Raw genomic sequence first — 19,950 nt, 5'->3', positions numbered from 1 at the left:
TGAGTTTTCTCTGCAGGGTGGCCTGGCTCTCCCTTAGAGATAGGGTGAGAAACTCAGTGATCCGGGAGGGGCTCAGAGTAGAGCCGCTGCTCCTCAACATCGAGAGGAGCCAGATGAGGTGACTCGGGCATCTGGTTAGGATGCCTCCCTGGTGAGGCGTTCCAGGCACGTTCCACCGGAAAGAGGCCCCAGGGAAGACTTAGGACACGCTGGACGGACTACATCTCTCAGCTGGCCTGAGAACACCTTGGGATCCTTCCGGATGAGCTGGTGAATGTGGCCTGGGAGAGGGAAGTCTGGGTTTCCCTGCTTAGGCAGCTGCCCCCGCAACCCCACTCTGGATAAGCGGCAGAAAATGGATGGATGGATGAATACAAATAGATCATGGCTCACAAAGGGTTTTCAAAATGCCTGTCAAAAGAAAAATGCACTATTTAAACAGTTAATAAAACAGAGAACTAAAGATGCCTACAATAAAAATAAAAATAAGTTTATCAATATCATATGGGCAAAGAATAATATACCAAAATACTAAATAACAATAGGAAGAATGTTAAAGGGAAATGGGATATATTAAATGGCATTATTAAAAATGGATCTAAATCACAAAGTTACCCTTCATGTTTTATGGAGGATTCTATTAAGATAATAAGAGGAGCCAGAGAAGATAATATGATGATATGAATGATATGATCGACAGCTTCAATCTTTTTTTTTTGTTGTTGTTGTAAATATGGGCCCAAACTTTGAAGAGCAAATCCACAATCCATAACCATCTGAGGATTGAAATACCCTAACAGAGAGGAATCCCAGCTCAATGTTTCTCACAGCAGACAATGAAAAGGAAATCATAGATATTGTAAATAAATGCAAATTTCATCCCCAATTTACATGAGTGCAGGTGTGCCACGTTACTTAGCGGTTCAAATAGGGGAAGACAGGAAATCAGACAGGAGCAGTAAAAGCTTCCTGTAGCTTTCAAAATAAAAGCCTCCTATGCAGATTTGCGCTCCGTGAACCATGTAAGCATTACATCATTATATGGTCAGGTTGTCTCAGTGTTTTCTTTTTTTATTTTGTTTAGTTTATTTGTTTGTTTTTTTTTTTTTTTTTTGTTTGTTTTTTTTTTTTGTCATGGGCGATGAGACGTTTATTCTGGAAGTGGAGAATCACAAGATTCTCTAATTCTCCCGTGATTTTGTGATTTCGCAGATCCAGCTAGGCGGACTGCACTTGTGAATTGTGACATGCTCCCAGTGTGGACTGACTTGCGAAGGAGGTCAGAATGAAGCCGCAATGCAGCCGAAAAGTGGCACACACAGACCCAGTGTAAATTGCCTGTAAGACCTTTTCATGACTGTAATGGAATATATGTCAATAATATAATATATGTCAAAAATAGCACATTGACTGCAGTAACTAATTTATATAATTAATTGCGTTAATTTTTTAATCGGAATTAACGCTCCATCATCCACCACACTTTTTCTGGTGAGAGGGTTCAACACACGCACTCTTTCATTTAAAGAAAAAAAAAAGAGAGAAAAAATGTTTCCTGCAGTTCTATACTTTACCTTCTCCTCCTCTGCTTCTACTCCTCCTCTCTCTCCTGTTGTTCTGTGACCGGCTGTCGGTGATCAGCTGATCGGTTTTTCTGGTGCTAGCACCATCTTTCGTGTTGCGCTTGTTTATTATTCATTTGAGAATGAGGAAACTAGTGGTTCATGGTTCATCTTATATTTAACCCAAAATATTGCTATTGGACGCACTAGCAATAGCAAAAATTGATCAGTCTCATGTCAATCAGATCCATGTCACTATCACGTGAAGCCTAAGAATGAAATAGAATTTATAGACCTCGTAATAAAAAACCACTGGCATCAGATCCGTACTTGTTATCGGCAGATACCTAATCCCCAGGTATCGGAAATGGTATCGGACAGAAAAAAATGGCATCGGAACATCCCTAGTATTAATGACCTGTAATAAATACTTGATCGTCTTCTGATTCAGTAATTAATTATTTATTATGTAAAGTGTTTTGTGTACAAAATGCAATCCTTTTCATTGTATGTCTTTACTGAAAAATAAGTAAAATAATAATCTCAATAATTTTTTTTTTTTTTTTTTTTTTTTGTTGTTGTTGTTGTTCAAAAGGGTTTTCAACTCCAGTCCCCGAAGACCACTGCAGACTTTAGCCATTTTCATGCTAAATGGCTCAAGTTAATGGCTCATTTAAAAGTTGTTCAGAACGTAATAGCAAAATCTGCTTAATTTAAATCAGGTGTGTTAATTCAGGAAAACAGCTACCTATCTACCTAAACGTTGGGTGGCGTAGCTCAGTGGGTAGAGTGGTCGTCTTGTAATTTGAGGGTTGCCAGTTCGATCCTCGATCTGTCGAGGTGAGCAAGACACCAATAAATAATATTGGATGAGGTCATTTCATGACAACGCCTTACTGTAAAAATATATGAGTTAAAGTAATCTAAAGTTACATGGATGAAGAGGCCAGTCTCAGAAAGAAACCCTCTACCTCCCTTAAAGATGAGCAAGAAAATAAAATGTTGACTCAGGTCAGCAGAAACAATCTCAGAGAAATATTAAGGTTATACTGTATAACAGAGAACTTCTGCTCCAGATGTAAACATAGTTATAGTTAATATGAAGACTCTCCATACACATACACTTTCTCTTTTATACACACATTAGCATGATGACACATGCAACGTCCTAGACTTTAAGTTTCTGGCTTCTCTATTACTGGCCTTCTAAGGAACATCAGCAGCAGAGAGCGGGGGTGAGGAGATCAACACTGGAGCAGAAGTCAGGGCCGGGACTCTGAGGGCCAGACCTGCCAGGAGAGGCACAGTGAGAGCCAATTTAGGACCTCAGCAGAGTTGAGCAGAGGCAGCCTCCTCCAGATGGCAGCCGTGTGATTTAACAGGAACGGGAAGCAGCTGTGGCCAGCGCTGAGTCTCCCATGCTTGACTAGGACCCTGTAGGGGAGGGAGGGCATTTGCATGACAGGAATATTCTGGCCAACCAAATTTGTCCCTGCCAAAATCCCAAATCTCACTTCCCCTTTCGATCTTGCTGACTGAACCGCTCCTCCAAGAAGCAGACTCAAGCTCTCAAGCAATCCCATTTGTGGGCTTTAACATGAGGAAGTACAGATATAAGTAATATGTATTTCATAAATAAACTTACTTACGTAACGGAACCTCTTTCATCAACAGGGTACCTGAAACATACAAATGCAATGTTATCCAAAACGTTGGTAACCACAGAGTACACAGAGCAAATCGGATTATCAAATCTCATCAGTTGCTTTTGTGATAAATATTTTTTAATGGTAAAGAGGCTTTATGCACACTCTGTATATATATATATATATATATATATATATATAGAGAGAGAGAGAGAGAGAGAGAGAGAGAGAGAGAGAGAGAAAGAGAGAGAGAGATGAGCCCAGACAGACAGACAGACAGACAGACAGATAGATAGATAGATAGATAGATAGATAGATAGATAGATAGATAGATAGATAGATAGATAGATAGATAGATAGATTGATAGATAGATTGATAGATAGATAGATTTTAAAGCATTGACTGATAAACAACTTCAGTCCCTTCAAAATTCCTGAAAGCAGTTCGACACGCATACGTCATACGGAGGCCTCAGTCAGAACAATGCTCATGACATGTCTGTGTCACATGCCCTACACAGGCTCAAGCATAACATCACTACCCACGTCTCCTGTGTCACCACCAGCTCCACAGCCCACATCTCTTGAGTTGACGTCAGCTCCAGAGTATCCCACGCCGCCACCCAGGTCCTGTCCTGCCCTTTAGAGGTCCTCACTGGCTGACACCACCCCTGGTTCCTGTTTCCAAGGAGGCCCCTGGTTGGGACCTTTCTCCAAGGGGGTCCCTGGTCGAGATGCTTCTCCATCTCCTGAGGTTTCTGTCTCTGAGGGGTTCCTGGTTGGGACGCTCCTCCATCTCCTGTGGTTCCTGTTTCCGAGGGGGTCCTGGGTAGGGACGCACTTCTGCCCTTGGTTCCTGTTTATAATGAGATTCCGCCTCCTCCACCTTTGGTTCCTGAATCTGAGGGAATTGCATTTCCTCCCCATCTGGTTCTTGCACCTGAGGGGGTCGCTCCTCCTCCACCTCTGGTTCCTGCACCCAAGGGTTTTGCTCCTCCTTGTCACCTCTGGCTCCTGCTGGACTTCCTTCTCTCGGTTCCAGCTTGTGTGCCTGAGGGTAGTGCAGCTCTTAGAGCATCCTGTGACTCATCGGAGGGGTCCCAGCTCCTGCCATCACGGCTTCCAAGCCATCCTACTGAGCCCCGTCTACTGTGGGCATGGCTTCCTGGTCTCCCTCCAGAGCCCAGTCTTCTGTCTGTGCGACCTACTGGCCACCCTCCTAAACTCAGTCTCCAGTCAGTGGGGACTACTGGCCGCCCCCAACAGCCCAGCCAATAAAATGATAATAATAATGGTAATAAGAAAAATTTGGTAGAATATATATAAAAAAATGTTTGGAGTCACTGTGTCAAGTAAAACAAGCACACCCTGAAAAAGGCAGTAATGATTTGCTCAATCTGCATTTATCTTGTATTCTATTGGCTGGGGGCATTTGACAGACAGCTCATTCAGCAACCCAAGAGAGAAGAAAAATATCCAAGTGCCCAAATTTTGAGTTTGTGTTAGTTTAGCTGTTTTATTTTGTAGTTTCCCCCTTGTGTAGTCTGTTTTGCTTTTTGTTTCCTGTTCGTTTCTACACCTGGTTTAATTTGCTGCACCTGCTCCCTATTAGTTGCCCTGTGTGTGTGTGTGTGTGTGTGTGTGTGTGTGTGTGTGTGTGTGTGTGTGTGTGTATAAACTCTTCAGTTTTATTTATTTCCCTGCCAACTCTTCAGTTTTATTTATTTCCCTGCCAGTTCATTGTATTGTCTTGTTATCATCCTGAGTCATCTGAATCCTCCATATTTATCTTGTATTCACACTACCTAAACCTTCATTTCTGTTCCAGGTTGCCTTGTCAGCCTGCACTTGGGTCCTCACCTCCATGCCGCAGCCCTGACACACCCATAATAATAACAAGATGAAAAAGAAAGATGTGTGTAATGTCTCAGCACCTTTGTCTGTTAAACTGAGTTTAAAGCAAAATCAAACACAGCAGACCACCAGAAATTGGTGGGTGAGACAGGCTCTAATCATCTATATTAATAATAATTAATAAGTATTAAATTGGTTTTGTATTGTTTATGAGTTGATATACTTCATATTGTAACAAACTGTGACATATTACATGTAACTGTCAAGTTAAGATTGTAACTGCTCTTAGAAAAATTACTTCAGCTGAGATAAAATATTGTTAATGTTGTGACGACATTTACAGAGTGTCATTAAACATGTCAGAAGCTCAATTGATGCAGTGAATGATGATGCGTCTCATTTAAATTCTTTGATTGGCTAAAAGTTATTGGGCATGGTTTGCTTCACTCAACTGAGCTATTCTGAGAAACTGGATGTAACCCAGCCAGAACGAGGGCTATTTTAGAGTTATTTTTATCACTGTCTGTGAATGAAGCCTGTTAAATTTTCATAATAATCCATGTAAGGGTGTTTGCCATATTAGATTAAGTAGATCAGGTAGCCTTCAAAGATTTAAAGTTTCTAAACTGAGCGTCACACCACACACCAGATACACAAAAATGTCAGGAAATGACTGGCACTCTCACCCCTGATCTCTGCACAGAGGGCTGCCTGGAAACTTAAGATCTTGTTTGTGTTTGTGTGGGTGTGAAATAAAGTGTGTCCATGGAGAGTTTTCAGACTCATGAGCAGCAGTTTTGTCCATGTGTTGTTGTGCTACCACCAACACTGTCTTCAACACAAGGATGCCAGTACAGACACAAGTCACTTGTATTGTTTGTCAGTAGGCAAACAAACCCCACCTGAGAAAAGTTTGAATATTTTCTTAACAGCTTTAGATTTTAAAGTAGGGATATTAGGCTCTTTGTATTAATTCAGAGTGAACCTAAATTGAACTTAAACCTGTACAAGTGAACTTAATTTGGCTTTCTCTCAACTTTTGAATCCACATATCCAACTGTTCAATGTTTTAAATGCTGTAACAAGGCGATAAACTGTAAAAAAAACAAACATAAGAACAACAATAAAAAAAACCAACCAAATATTTTGAACCATAAATGGACTACTAAATGTTCTGGTTTAAGACAGCTTGTATTTAAACGGTTCATTCTGTTCACATCATCAGACCAATACAACCAAAAACTCATAAGATATTGAGACACAGTATATATTGCTCGCTTTTGTTTTAATAACAGATAGTAATGAACAAATTACCACTGAATGACATTCATGATTAATACTGTATGTCTATAACATGAACTTTTTACATTTTCTCTAAATTTCACCTCAAAGTTTAATATACTTTTTTGGGTATTTCCTCTATTAAAGCCAAAGTGCTACAATTTAAAGTGTGTATAATATGCAGTATGTATTTCAGTAATAAGAAATAAGGTTATTTTTTTGGACAATTTTTTCTAATGCACAAAACTGTAAATTAATTAAATTGCATTGCATCTTTTCCTATCAGTTTCTTGTGTATATGAAGTCGATTTGAAGCCAATCAGAAGTGCACACACAAATGAATTTTATCCATTTAATTTATGTGAAATTAGAATATAACTGTTAAAATTATTTGTCGAATTTGACATTTAATTAAAACGTGGAAATATCAAAAGATGACGTTTTTATACTTCAGTGCATTTTAATAAAGTACAATTTCAGTGGACCTTTTTTTATTTTTAATGTTGTACTGTCAGGTTTCTGACGGCTATCAGTATGTAAAAAATAACTCTCAGAGTAAATACTGTTCCAAACAGGGAAAATAAAATAAATGTATAATAAAGTATATTGGTTTCCTTTCATTTCAAAAGTCACTCATTGAAATTTGAATGAAAATTTGTATAAAATTGCCAAATTTTTTTATAGCACTGCAGCATGTAAGTTGTGTTTGTGACCACGGTGCCCCAGATGTGACCACTGCTTCACAGCCACCCTCAAATGTGAGCAACATGCTCACACCATATGGCCAGCTTTTCAGCCTATACTCACTGGACTCAACAGATCCCGTCAGCACCAGAGGAATTCTGTGCATCTGTCCCGGTCCAGCTGCGAGGACTCCCCGTGTTCGGTGTCAGCCGCGAGGGAGGCTGTGTGTCTTACTTGCATTGCTGGCTAATTCAACAAAGTTTCAATACAGTGGCCAAGCACACAAGGCTGAAATATTTATCAGGGACTTGACAAAAAGATGAAAAATAAATGAAAGTCCTTTTTCATGGTCTTCCAGATTTTCAAAGATTTGCTCATTAAATTTACATGAGAATTTCAATTCATGTGTGCACAATCTATAATGGTCTCCATGTATGTGTGAAGCAGTAAGGCATTCAACTTGAAAAACATTATGTTAAAAACCTCCGTGGACCAAAACTACTACATCGGGACACTGGAAGCTGAGGAAGTGATGAGAGGACTAAATCAAAATGTATATATCTGAGTTTTAGAAGATCTGTATTTAAAAAAAAAAAACATTGCTGGATGTATTGCTGTAACAGATTTCCCCATTAAGTCCACTAATGTCTTAATCACTCACAGGAAGGGAGGCGAAGGTTAAAAAAAAAAAAAAAAAAAAGGCTTTTTTTTTTCTTTTTCAACACGAGACCCAGGATCTTCTCAGAGTTGCCCAACTTCCCCGGATATGATTAGCACATCCAGCCTTGGGAACATTTCAGGACAATCAGATCTCTTGTCCAGAAAGGAGAAGGACTGAGAGTAGCTCAGCAAAAAGTCAGAATAAAATACAAAATATATCTTTTTAATTCTGAGACAAACTTCAGATTCAAGAATTAAGTTTTATTTTTTTTTATAAAAAATGTTTGGGCATGCAATTACAAAAACAATGCAAACTTTCTCATCTGGAACACTCATCGTGTACACAACACAGTGGCTGCATCAAATCACACAGCAGCAGGAGAATTAGTTTCTGAGAATAACAGCCGGCACAAACTGCTGGGAACAACTGTGGCGGGGGCTAAAAGCCTCATCACAAACTGTAGGTAACACAACACGAATATGGCATTTAATGGAAGTATTTCAACATTTCCCACTCTTAGTAACTTGCAACATCTAGAACATTTGGAGTCCTGCAACCAGATAACAAAACAACAGCTTAGTTGTGCAAAGAAAGAAGCTAAAATAAACCAAAGCACACCAAATAACAAATAACTGGGCAGTATAATGTAATACCTTTGTTAAGATCATGTTTATTTATTTATTTTTTTACTGTTTGGTGAGAATATGTAAAGTCAAGGCAGAATTTACAATCTTTATATCTTTTCCACAGCTGACAACATTTACTTTTACTGAATTCTAGATAACATTCACAACTTGAACAAAGGAGAAAAATAACAGTACAAGTTGAAGAGCAAAGTTTAACGTCCGCATCCAAAGGTCTGATTCCACTCCTCAAACAGCTCCAAGTCTTTAGCCGAGACGCTGGGCCGCACAGTCTTCAGGGCCTCCTGGAAGTCGCCGTAGAGAATTGGTCGCACCTGATCTGCAGTGATCGTGGCGATGTCACTTAGCTGGATGCTGCGTATGGGTCCCAGGGCCGCCTCTCGGCACAGCTGAGTCATGTCAGCTCCGGAGAAGCCCTCTGTGGCTTTGACCACGCTCTCCAGCTCTTGCTCTCTCAGCTGATTTTTCTCTCGAGCCATGAGGTTTGTCACTATCTGCTGTCGGGCTGCAGCTTCAGGCAGGGGGATGTAAAGTCGCTTTGCCAGCCGTCGACGGGCAGCCTCGTCTATCTCCTGGGGCCGGTTGGTGGCTCCCACCACCAAAATGCGGTCTTCAGCTGCTGTGGCCGCTCCGTCCAGCTGAACCAAGAACTCTGTCTTTATCCTGCGTGATGAGTCGTGCTCGCCGTCTGTCCGCTGGGACAACAAGGAGTCAATTTCATCGATGAAAATGACAGCGGGCTGGTGGCAGCGGGCGATGGCAAAAAGGGCTCGCACCAGTTTTTCTCCTTCGCCCACCCATTTGGATGTGAGCGATGAAGCACTGATGCTAAAGAAAGTGGCACCAGACTGACATGCGATGCATTTTCCTATTAGAGTTTTTCCAGTTCCTGGGGGTCCAAACAACAGGATGCCTTTGGGTGGTCCACGGAGACCAGTAAAGATGTCAGGTCGCAGCATGGGCCACACCACAATCTCCTGTATGGTAGTCTTGGCAAAGTCCAGGCCTGCTATGTCATCCCAAGCGACAGGAGGCCCGTGATCCATGATCTCACTCATGATCAGCTCAATTATCTTTGGCTCAAAGTTCTTCAGACGCTCGTCCAGGATTTGAGATTCCTGATTGGAATTTCGGCTTGCCGCGTTGTCATCCTCCTCCTGTCTCGGGATGGGCGACACAAACTTTGAAAACGCACCTCGAGGTCTGTTGGCGCCCAGAGATTTCTTCACAGTTGCTGCCATCCCAGGGTTCTGACCTCTCTGAGGCTGATGGGAGTGTTTTTTGTACTGATCAACGACGAACTGCTCCCGAGCCGTTCTGAAGTTGCTTCCGGCTCGCTGGTCGGTGCTTCCTTGACCTCCATGTTGCCCCCTGCCACCATCCCCTCCATCTGAGGAGTAAAAGTTTTTTCGTTTAGGTGGGTTGGAGGAGGGAAAGAAGGAAGGCTGATAGTTTTGCGTGCCTCCTGCAGCAGCAGGGTTCCCTTGTGGAAGAGCTGAGGAAGGGGGACTAAACAGAGACTGTGGTCGAGCTGGAAGTCGAGAAAATGAGTTTAAATGGCTCGATATCCCATCACTGAATTTTGGCCTCTCAGCAGAAAAATTAGCAAGATTACCAGCTGTATTGTTAATGTCTGAGTTAGGCTGTGGCTGTCCTACAGTTTTACACCATGCAGCTTCTGACCTGGCTGCTGTAAAGGGAGCAGTGGAATGGCTGCCTCTGCTCTCTTGTCCCACAGGTATGTCAACATCTGTTGGTGCCACTGTGAAGCCTCCTCCTTCTGTTTTTGCTTGAATCATCTTCTGCACAGAGGGCAATTGCAGCATGCTCTCCAAAGTAAGGGAAGACTCCCATTTGTCGCTGTAGTTCTTCTGATTGCGGGCCAGATGGAGCGCACTCTCTGCATAGTTGTTTAGCCCTGTGTGGGGGTCATCCGAGTCCAGCACTGCGGCATAGCGTTCCGAGTAGGTCCTGAGCAGGCTGGCCATGCTGGCCTGAGAGAGCTGGGAGCTTGCCCATGCATACTGAATGGAGAGGATGTGAGCCCGGTAGGCATCGGCCGTCTGTTCAGGTGTGCAGCTGCCAGATGAAATGTCAAAGGACCTTTTCTGCCATTCGTCCAGGTGTGCGCCGCTCATGCCTGGTCTACTCCAGCCTGGTGAAGGAGAGGGGACAAAGGTTATTAAAATTACATGACCTCAGTAAAAGCCAAGGCACACATTGCATTTGACACTGAAAAAGTTATATCTGCTTATATTAAGACCCTGTAATACAGTAGTAGTGATTTAGTTCAGCACTTTTACAATGTTGTAGAGCTCACACACAGATGAAGGAACACAAACAATAGCTTGAAGGGAGCAAGACCTCAAACAATGAAGCACTGTTGTTTCTGCTCGTTAAATATCTTTATTTTGCAGAAGTTTTGCATCCGCTTGTTTTTGGGACACTTCCTGTTAATGCAACAGCATGGATTCTAATGTTGTCTCTTTACTGTGGTTTTCCTATATCTGGTCTTTTTGTATTCCTTTGTATTGTCTGGTGGTTGTCCCCACTATTATGGTTATTTTGTGTCTTGTTCTCTGATTTATGAAGATCAGGAACCTGCTGGGTTCCTAGTCCTGTACTTGGTGGGCCTGTGTTGTAACCAATTTATGGATAGCTAATTCACGGACACAAAAACAGTTGAATAAGCCAAAAAATAAAAGTATAATAATAATAATAATAATAATAATAATAATAATAGTAGTAGTAGTAATTTTATTTATTTATTTGTTTATTTATAAACATTAAGGATGAACCCTTATAAGGTAAGGAATAATTAATTCCTCCAAGCTTGCTACAAGTCTTTGTATTTCTGCACATAAAATATTGAAGCAGACTATCGGTGTAGCTCTATTGTGGTTATCTTAGGGCTGAAAGAAGGCTGAAAAACATAGGAAGGCGTTACAGTCCATCACAGAATGAGGTAGAAAAGTACAATGGAATTAAACACAGCTTAAAGTTAATATACATCGTACAATGCTTGTAGTTCTAATACACAAAAGTTCGCGGGGAAAGGAGCTGCATTATGGTTTACTATTCATTCAAAACACTCCATTGCATGGCATACATATCTGAACTGTTTACTGACAAAACCCCCAAACCCCACAACAAGCCATAAAACTGAGGACAAGAGATGTTACTTACGATTAGTGTTATCTTCTTGTTATAGTGTGAAAAACATGAATTTCCAAAACAATGACAGATTTTTAATCTTCAATATATTAGTATATAGCATTGCTCATTGCTGTAACTTAGCCCGTAATTTGCATTGATGATTATTCCCGCCACTTGCTTCTTGCTTCTTCTTCCTGAAAGCCCCTACTTCCTGTCCCATTCCACTTCGATCACAGGCGACCTAAATTGATGTTCTTGCCATTGTTTCACCAAATTTGGTGGACGGTCAAATTATTAGAATGTCGGGCTCTTAAATTAGCACAAAATGAATTGATATTAAAATGAAATCCCAAGATCGACAGAGATGTAGATCAAGTAAATAACTTTTTCAACATATTGGGACGGGGCCTATAACGTGTAACAAGAAGGGAGTGTTCCGTTTGTCCTGCAGTTGTGGTCGATCACTTGTTATCGTGTCACCTTATCAAATCCCTTGAAAAATTCTTAGTTAATGCTGGTAAATTAAAATAAATGAATAAATAAAAACTGAGTACACCCTCCTCCCCCCGAAAACTAATTTTAGCCTGATTTTATACATTACTCAAGAAACCTTTCCAGTTTGTGAATAGGTTTACATCGCCCCCTTGTGGTCTTAATACGCAAGCAATGGTAACCGTTAAAGAGACGATTTAAGCGCGCTGCTTTTTGGGAAATGTAGTATATGTAAAAGCAAAATTCAGCCAGGCACTAAATCTGATTTAAAGTACGAATAATTACTATATTTTTTTGTACAATTATAGTATTCTAGCTTAAGTGTGCTTTGTTTTTATTATGTATTAGAAACTGGTCATCAACCACCAGTTATATAGATGGCGTTGTAAACTACAATACCCACAACCATAAAGCTTTGGGTTTATGCTGTCGACGGTGGATGACAGTAGCTGCCTGCAACCTAAGAGAATAAAGCTCACGCCGCGGATGGGAACATTCAGCGTGTTTGTAATATGGTACAGCAAACCATCCAGATAGTCCTTATTTGCCTCTGTTAATTACTACAGATATAAGCTTTAAAGACACGTTCGGGAATCGTTTCCAGAACTCACGTTAAGAGCGATCGCATATCGTTAGCTGTTAGCTCAACTATAAACTGGAAGCAAATAATCCAGATGGGACCAGCCCCGGGAACCGATGGCAGCAAGCGGGCACACCCTTGTCTGGAGACAAGAGACTGAACAAGATTTATTAACTTCCCATCGTGTTGGGATTCTGTGCTCTAATCCACGTTAGTTTTATATAATGCTGAATTGGAGCTTCGGAGTTCCAGTCTGACTAAGCAGGGACGGTATATGATATGACTGACTCATCGTCATGGCACGGACAGAGGAGATAACCCTCATCAGCCTGCCTGCTGCAGCGCTAACCGGACAGTCGCACAACTAGCTGGACAGCAAAGTTATTTCCACACGAATTTGTCTACGTTTATTAGTAATCACCGCAGAATTATGAACGCCGCGATGTACACCTTTGTTACCCGTGACGACAACAGTACTATTTATGCAGAAGTTTCTAAAATCCTCCTCTCAACTGGACAGTGGAAGAGACTAAAAAGAGACAATCCCAGATTTAATTTAATGCTTGGTGAACGGAACAGATTACCCTTTGGACGTCTGGGTAAATTGTGTTTATTATTTGATGTTACTGTTTTGTGTGCACTATATTTGGTGGCCACCCACTCGAGATGAGACAGCAGCTGTAACTGCAGAGCTACATCCTGTGGAAAAAAATGGTCTCTTAGTTGTGGTGTCTGGGCTCATAAATGTATTTGAATTGTCTTCTGTTTGGCGTTACAGGCCATGAACCAGGACTGGTGCAGCTGGTGAATTACTACAGAGGGGCAGACAAGCTTTGCAGAAAGGCATCTCTGGTCAAGTTTGTATCTATTTTTTTTATTTATTTATTTTTTTAATAGAACAATCTTCTGTCATGTAACCAATGTGTTTGTCAAAAGTAAATAATGCAGGTAAAATTAAATCAGCTCAACATTATCTATCTTTACCGTTAGGTTAATAAAGACCAGCCCAGAGCTGTCCGACTTCAGTAACTGGTTTCCAGAGTCCTACATTATCTATCCTACCAACCTCAACACCCCTGTTGCTCCAGCTACAAATGGCATCAGCCATCTGAAAAGCAATCCTAAAACAGATGAGCGGGAGGTATTCTTGGCATCTTATCACGCCAAAAAAGAAAGTGGGGAGGGCACAGTCTGGATAGCCAAGTCTTCTGCTGGAGCTAAAGGTAAAAATTGTTTCTGTAATTTACTAGGCTTTTGCTATTAAAGCTTTTAAGGAGGCTTTTGTCTTGATTAGTATTCTGTTTGATACATTTGCAGGTCTTAAACTGAGGATGCATTTGGTGACTGAAGTAGCAGCTTAACATGTATTTTTATTTCAACAGGTGCTGGTATTTTGATATCCCATGATGCTAATCAGCTCCTGGAGTACATTGACAATCAGGGACAGGTTCATGTTATTCAGAAGTACCTGGAGAAACCTCTGCTGCTGGAGCCGGGCCATCGGAAGTTTGACATCAGGCAGGTGTTTTATGCTTAGTGTACAACCACAGTGGATGTGTCTAGACTCTCTAACTTTGACTCTTTATGTTATGCCATGATTAGGAGCTGGGTGTTAGTGGATCACCAGTATAACATCTATTTATACCGGGAGGGTGTGTTGCGGACCTCATCAGAGCCCTACAACAGCTCTGACCTTCGAGACATGACCAGCCACCTGACCAACCACTGCATCCAGAAGGAGCACTCCCAGAACTACGGACGATACGAGGAGGGGAACGAGATGTTCTTCGATGAGTTCAGGCTGTACCTGCTGAACACTCATAATGTCACCTTGGAGACTGCCATATTACCTCAGATCAAGCACATCATAAAGTAGGTGGTTTCGTTCTTAGATTTTGGATCTCAACTATCAAGTTTTTCTTTGAAAATTGAATTATAAGGAATGATGCTGACTGGTATTATAATCTGTCCCGTTCCAGTTAAACAAAACTCATTTACTCTTAACAGATTAATGCAAACAGAGCAGATGTTGGGTTTGAGGAATTATATTGGATGTAAAAAATCTCAGATTTTAGTTATAAATAACTAAGAAGGGGAATTAACCAATTAGAGGATTTAATCAGCATGGCTTTCAGTAAAATCCTGATTACTTTGCTAATTTAGGAACTTTCCTAAACAAAAATAAATCGTCTTGGTATCCTTAAAGTCAACTCCAGACTGTTAGGTTGTAATGGTCTCATAGTTCAGTGGTTTTTTCCTCAGGGACCCCCTTCATGCATAAACTAAAATGCCATGGACCCCCTCCTCCAGCCTGTAATGAAACCATACTTAGTTTTTAGGCTTTCAAAAGTGAGATTCTCACCAAAAATAATGTCTTCTGGTTAAGTTCTGTCCTTTGATAAAACCAGTCAAATCAACAATATACAGCTTTACTTTTATTCATTAAAATAGGGACAATTTGTGGACATGAATCAAAATGGCTCTAATGTTCAAAGCCTCAGGGACCCCCTGTGCTCTTTGAGGGACCCCCTTGGGCGGTCCCGGACCCCAGGTTGGGAACCACTGTCATAGTGCAAGCCTGGCTGTGTGACAGTGATGTAATAAGTTGGAATTAAGCTTAACTTTGCATAAAAATAACCAAATGGTGATTTTAATCTTTTATTTCTATTGATTAGTTAATAATTTATTCGTTAATTTTTTTTAATATCTTCCCAAATATCTGACACTAATTAACTACTGTTTTGGACTATTCTGTCCCAAGGGTCATCTTGGGACATCATCATCCTCTTAAAGGCTACTGCTATTGAAAATCACATTCATGTTTTGTATTTTTTTATTGTGTCATATGTTTTGAAAACGGTTTTCAAGAATATATTAAGAATAATAAATGTCATACAGAAGCAGAAAGCCAGTGTTTAATATTTAATAAATCTTAGGTGTCAGTCAGGTGAACTCTCAGGGTGGAGCTAGGCTGATCTGGAGCAAGGTTTAGCTAACATTCACATTTGGTAACGCATTATTAGCTTTGTTCTAATGTGGGCAAAGCAAAGACTCATATTATCTGCATGCAGTTGTTTTATTTAAGCTCTAACATGAGAGTCTCTCTTACTCTGCTGCTGCACACCTTCTCCTTCCTGCTTCTTGTTTTGCACTGGTTCTTTTCAGAGTTTGAAACATTTGAATAATAAGGTTTTGTCCTGTTGTTTCTCAGGAGCTGTCTGACATGTATAGAGCCTGCAATCAGCACCAAGCACCTGTCCTACCAGAGCTTCCAGCTCTTTGGATTTGATTTCATGGTAGACGAAAGCTTCAAAGTGTGGCTCATTGAAATTAACGGAGCTCCAGCCTGTGCACAGTCAGTATCACCGATGTTTAAAAGTCCATTTGCAGATTGGTTCCAGTTGGTCATCTTCAATTTTCAGAACTATTCCTCTGTTCTACATTTAGGGAAACCATTTAAAAAGTTCATATGCATCATGTGATCATGTGATTTGCTGTTCTGGATTTTGAATCAATTATTGACAGTCTGTCTCGTGCATTTTTGGGTAAATTTAAACTTAATTTGTCCTCTTCTCCTTCAGGAAACTCTATCCAGAACTCTGTCAAGGTATCGTGGATGTGGCCATTTCCAGTGTCTTCACTCTAAACAGCGGTGGAGACTCCTCATCTGCTTCCTCTTCACCTTACTCTTCCTCCCCATCCTCACTGTTCACCACCAACTCCTGCTCCTCTCCTAAACTGAGAGGGCCTCTTCATGTTGGTCCGTTTACTCGATTGTAAGCACACACACATAAAAAAAAAAACTCATCTCCTCATGAGAAGCTCCTTCTTACACTGTCCTCACTCCTAACCTGCACACAGACTCTCATGGAGTATACTGATCAGCATAAATTCTCTCATGCATTGAATGTGAGGAAGGTATTGTTCAATAAACAATGTGGGAGTTTCCTAATGAGGGCAGGCATCCTCCCATCCCAGCTTCACTCCTAAACTCTTCCCTGAACAGACTGATAAGTGTAAAGGATGCAGAGGGCCTCCAACTAAGACGTTAGTGCCTTACATTTCCAACCATGCTCCCTTAAAAAAGACTGCCAGATAGCTTGCTCTATTATTGATTAGTACTTGTTCTATAAACCTTTTGCACTGTTGCTGAGCTAAATCAATGCTGTCCAGATTGGTCCACAGGAAACGGGATGAAACGTACTGTGATATTTGAGATCTTCTTGAATTTGTGGAATTCTGAGCATTATTTTCTCATCAGACACTTTATCTTGATTCTGTTGTAGCCTACCCGCAGCTGCTCATTACTTTGAATGAGTCAAAAGCTTCCTCTGTATTCATCATATTGACTAATGTTACTGTGTGTGACGAGTTTGACACTCAAGACGTCAAAACTGGGCTTGATAAGTGAAATTCCTCTTAACTTGACCATGTGCACACTATGTTGTTCACATTCAGGGCAGCTGGGTTGCAGGAGTGAGTAAAGACGTTGGTTTTCAGCTGGAAAACCCAGGTTTGAGTCCATCCCTTCAAGCTTTGCTAAGCACGGAGGAAAGAGGGAGGGGGGAACAGAAACCTTTAGCGTATTAGCCTTTTTAAGTCTTTTTGTAAAATGTTTTTTTCTTGTTTTTGAAGAGAGCATGTTTTTGTGAAGGCATGACTCCTACAGCAGAACTGCCCATAGGCCTGTGTTTTGTTTCTGATGTAGAAAAGCTAAACAGTCTTTGTGAAGTGTTGTGTGGAATAAGCTTTAGAGCAGTTGAAATGAAAGTAGAGTAGCTTGTACAAAAAGTGTTGTTGTATTACCATTTAAAGACCCCATGAAGTAAAACCGGTCTGACATTATAACCATTTCTGTAAAGGGCCAGGGATGCATTTGCTTTTAATTATGTGTTCATTGGATTGCTGTGGCTACCTCACACATCTTACATCTGTTTCATTGGTTGTTCACATCCTCAGAAATAAACACCAACCGGAAGCGTGATAAAATACTGAGGTGGTTAGAAAGGGACTTGGGGGCTTCAGATGCCAGCCATGATAACGTAGCTGATCATGCGTTATTGTTTCAATGATCCTGGTTTAATCCAGAAGTTGTGTTTTGTCTGAGTTTGCTGGTGGAATCTTGCGCTAACAGGCATAGTCGACAGGAAAGCGTGTGATTACTCCAACAATAGAGCCAGTTTTCTATGTGAGCACGAGTTTAAAATGCAAGTCCAATTTATGAGATGGAGACCAAAAACGTACAAATCTCCCTGATTATGTATCAGCAAAGAGAGTAAAGCAGTTGGTTTTACAGTCCATGTGGTTTAATGGGGTCCTTAAATAGCTTTTGTTTCTTTAATGTTAGCTAAATCTCCTTTTGTGAGTAGACGAGAACGTAGAGTTGAAACCGTCCAAGGAGACTTGGTGTCAAATCTTTTTTTTTTAAAGTTTTTTCTTTTTTGTTTGTTTGTTTTTCTCTTCTTTAAAGTTGATTTTTCTGCCAGCTGCATATTTGTTGGGCCTCCAGAGGCTCATCTGAACTACAGCTGAAGTAATGTGTGGTTTTGGTCATCATGTCTGTCAAAATGTTAAAACTTCTGTGGGTTTTCTTCTTTTAACCTGTTTAAATGCTTTAGGCTTTCCTTTTCATGATATAAGACATGGAGCTGGTTTATGTTTTTAGTCACGGTGTTTGTGTTTTTACAAGATGACGCAAAAAAATGAAGGATGTGTAAGTGGCTGAGGGTCAGTGTGATGGACTATTAACGCTGGGAAAATCCCAGAAACTGGGAACATGCAATGACAGAGCTCTGCTGCTGGAAGGATGAAACATTTGGAAATATAAAAGTGGAAGTATTAAATGAGAAAACCACTCAAAAGTAACCTGTCAGTATTTTTTTAAATTGTATTTTTCATTTCCATCAAAGGGAAGGGTGCCTTAGAGGGAACTGCAGCTGATTAAAAGTACAGGCGATGCACCTCACCTGTTCATTTCTTTGCATTGAGGTACATTTGCCTCAGTCATTACAAAACCTCTGTTAAATTTACTGATGGTTGTTTTCACATCAAAATGTTTTTCCCTTGTATTTTCTCCTCCCTCATCTTTACCAAAGATAAAGCTCTGTCCTGCTGGATTTTTGTTGATGAATAATGTTTTGTTTTGTTTTTTTAAAACCAGTCAATATCAGGACATTATAAGATGGTTTGTCCAGCATGTTCAAAAAGTAAGAACCAAATGCTGTTTTAGGTATTCGAGAATGTTTCATTTCAAGGTTTGCATGAACATTTGTCTTCATGAGAAATGCTACAATAAAACTTATGGTCATCAAAGCTTCTGTTGTTCATTCCTCTCTACTCTTAGATGCTCCCTTTCATTAGTATAAAACACGGCACTCATCATTTCCCAGAAAAATGTTTTATTCTGTCTCTAATATACACTCACTGGGCACAAATTGCTAGTACTGGATCCCTTTTGCCTTCAGAACTGCCTTAATTCTTGGTGTTATAGATTCAACAAGGTGGTGGAAACATCTCTGAGATTTTGCTCCATATTGACACGATAGCATCACACTGTAGCTGCAGATTTGTCGGGTCACATCCATGACAAGAATCTCCTGTTCCACCACACCCCAAAGGTGCATCATTGGATTGAGATCTGGAGAATGTGGAGGCCATTGGAGTCCAGTGAACTCATTGTCATGTTCAAGAAAGACTTAGAAGTGATTTGAGCTTTGTGACATGGTGCATTATCCTGCTGGAAGAAGCCATCAGAAGATGCTACACTGGGGTCATAAAGGGCATGGATAGCAACAATACTTGGGCAGGCTGTGGTGGTTAAACCACGATCAACTGGTGCTAAAGAGCCCTGGATAGTTGATACAAGAAAGGATGAATCCATGCTTTGTTACACCAAATTCTGACCCTACCATCTGAATGTGGCAGCATTTGCATTTATAATGTCTCCAATTAGTCTATCATGATGTCAACAACTAAATTTAATCCAGACAACTCCTCTTCACTTGGTATTTTCTCTTTCTCAGACCATTCTCTGTAAACCTTAGAAATGGTTGTTTCTAAAAATCCCAGTAGATCAGCAGTTTCTGAAATATACTCAAACCAGCTGGTCAGGCCCCAACAGCGATGTCATACCCGAAGTAAATGAAATCCCCATTTTCCCTCATTCTGATTCTAAGTTTGAACTTGAGCAAGTCATCTTGATCATGTCTACATGAATAAATATCTTGGGTTGCTGCCATGTAATTGGCTGAATGACTATTTGGTTAAAGTAAATTGAACTGGTGTACCTAATAATGTGTCTGTCTGGATGCTCCAGCAGAGAGTTTATAAAGCGGTAGTGTGATGTGGGGAACAGCTGAGGCAATCCTCAGCTTTGACCACTAGATGCTGC

The 19,950-nt window shown here is 40.7% G+C and overlaps 2 protein-coding genes across 2 annotated transcripts; one reads left to right on the top strand and one right to left on the bottom strand.

The window, feature by feature from the left end:
- Positions 1–7,933: 7,933 nt before the first annotated feature.
- Positions 7,934–11,824, bottom strand: fignl1 (fidgetin-like 1). Its single transcript, XM_042010471.1, has 2 exons — positions 11,519–11,824; positions 7,934–10,487 (listed from the first exon to the last, which is right to left on the bottom strand). The coding sequence occupies exon 2, from the start codon at positions 10,468–10,470 to the stop codon at positions 8,527–8,529; it is 1,944 nt and encodes a 647-aa protein (XP_041866405.1). The 5' UTR covers positions 10,471–10,487; positions 11,519–11,824; the 3' UTR covers positions 7,934–8,526.
- Positions 11,825–12,416: 592 nt separating this feature from the next.
- Positions 12,417–18,382, top strand: ttl (tubulin tyrosine ligase). Its single transcript, XM_042010488.1, has 7 exons — positions 12,417–13,159; positions 13,339–13,417; positions 13,551–13,783; positions 13,943–14,078; positions 14,163–14,432; positions 15,772–15,915; positions 16,142–18,382. Exons 1-7 carry the CDS (start codon positions 12,991–12,993, stop codon positions 16,338–16,340), a joined length of 1,230 nt encoding a protein of 409 aa, XP_041866422.1. The 5' UTR covers positions 12,417–12,990; the 3' UTR covers positions 16,341–18,382.
- Positions 18,383–19,950: the final 1,568 nt, after the last annotated feature.

This window comes from Melanotaenia boesemani, chromosome 16 (assembly GCF_017639745.1).
Source record: "Melanotaenia boesemani isolate fMelBoe1 chromosome 16, fMelBoe1.pri, whole genome shotgun sequence".
NCBI classification, from domain to species: Eukaryota; Metazoa; Chordata; class Actinopteri; order Atheriniformes; family Melanotaeniidae; genus Melanotaenia; species Melanotaenia boesemani.
The sequence above is the reverse complement of the archived record's forward strand: the minus strand, read 5'-3'. Positions and strand labels throughout refer to the sequence as shown.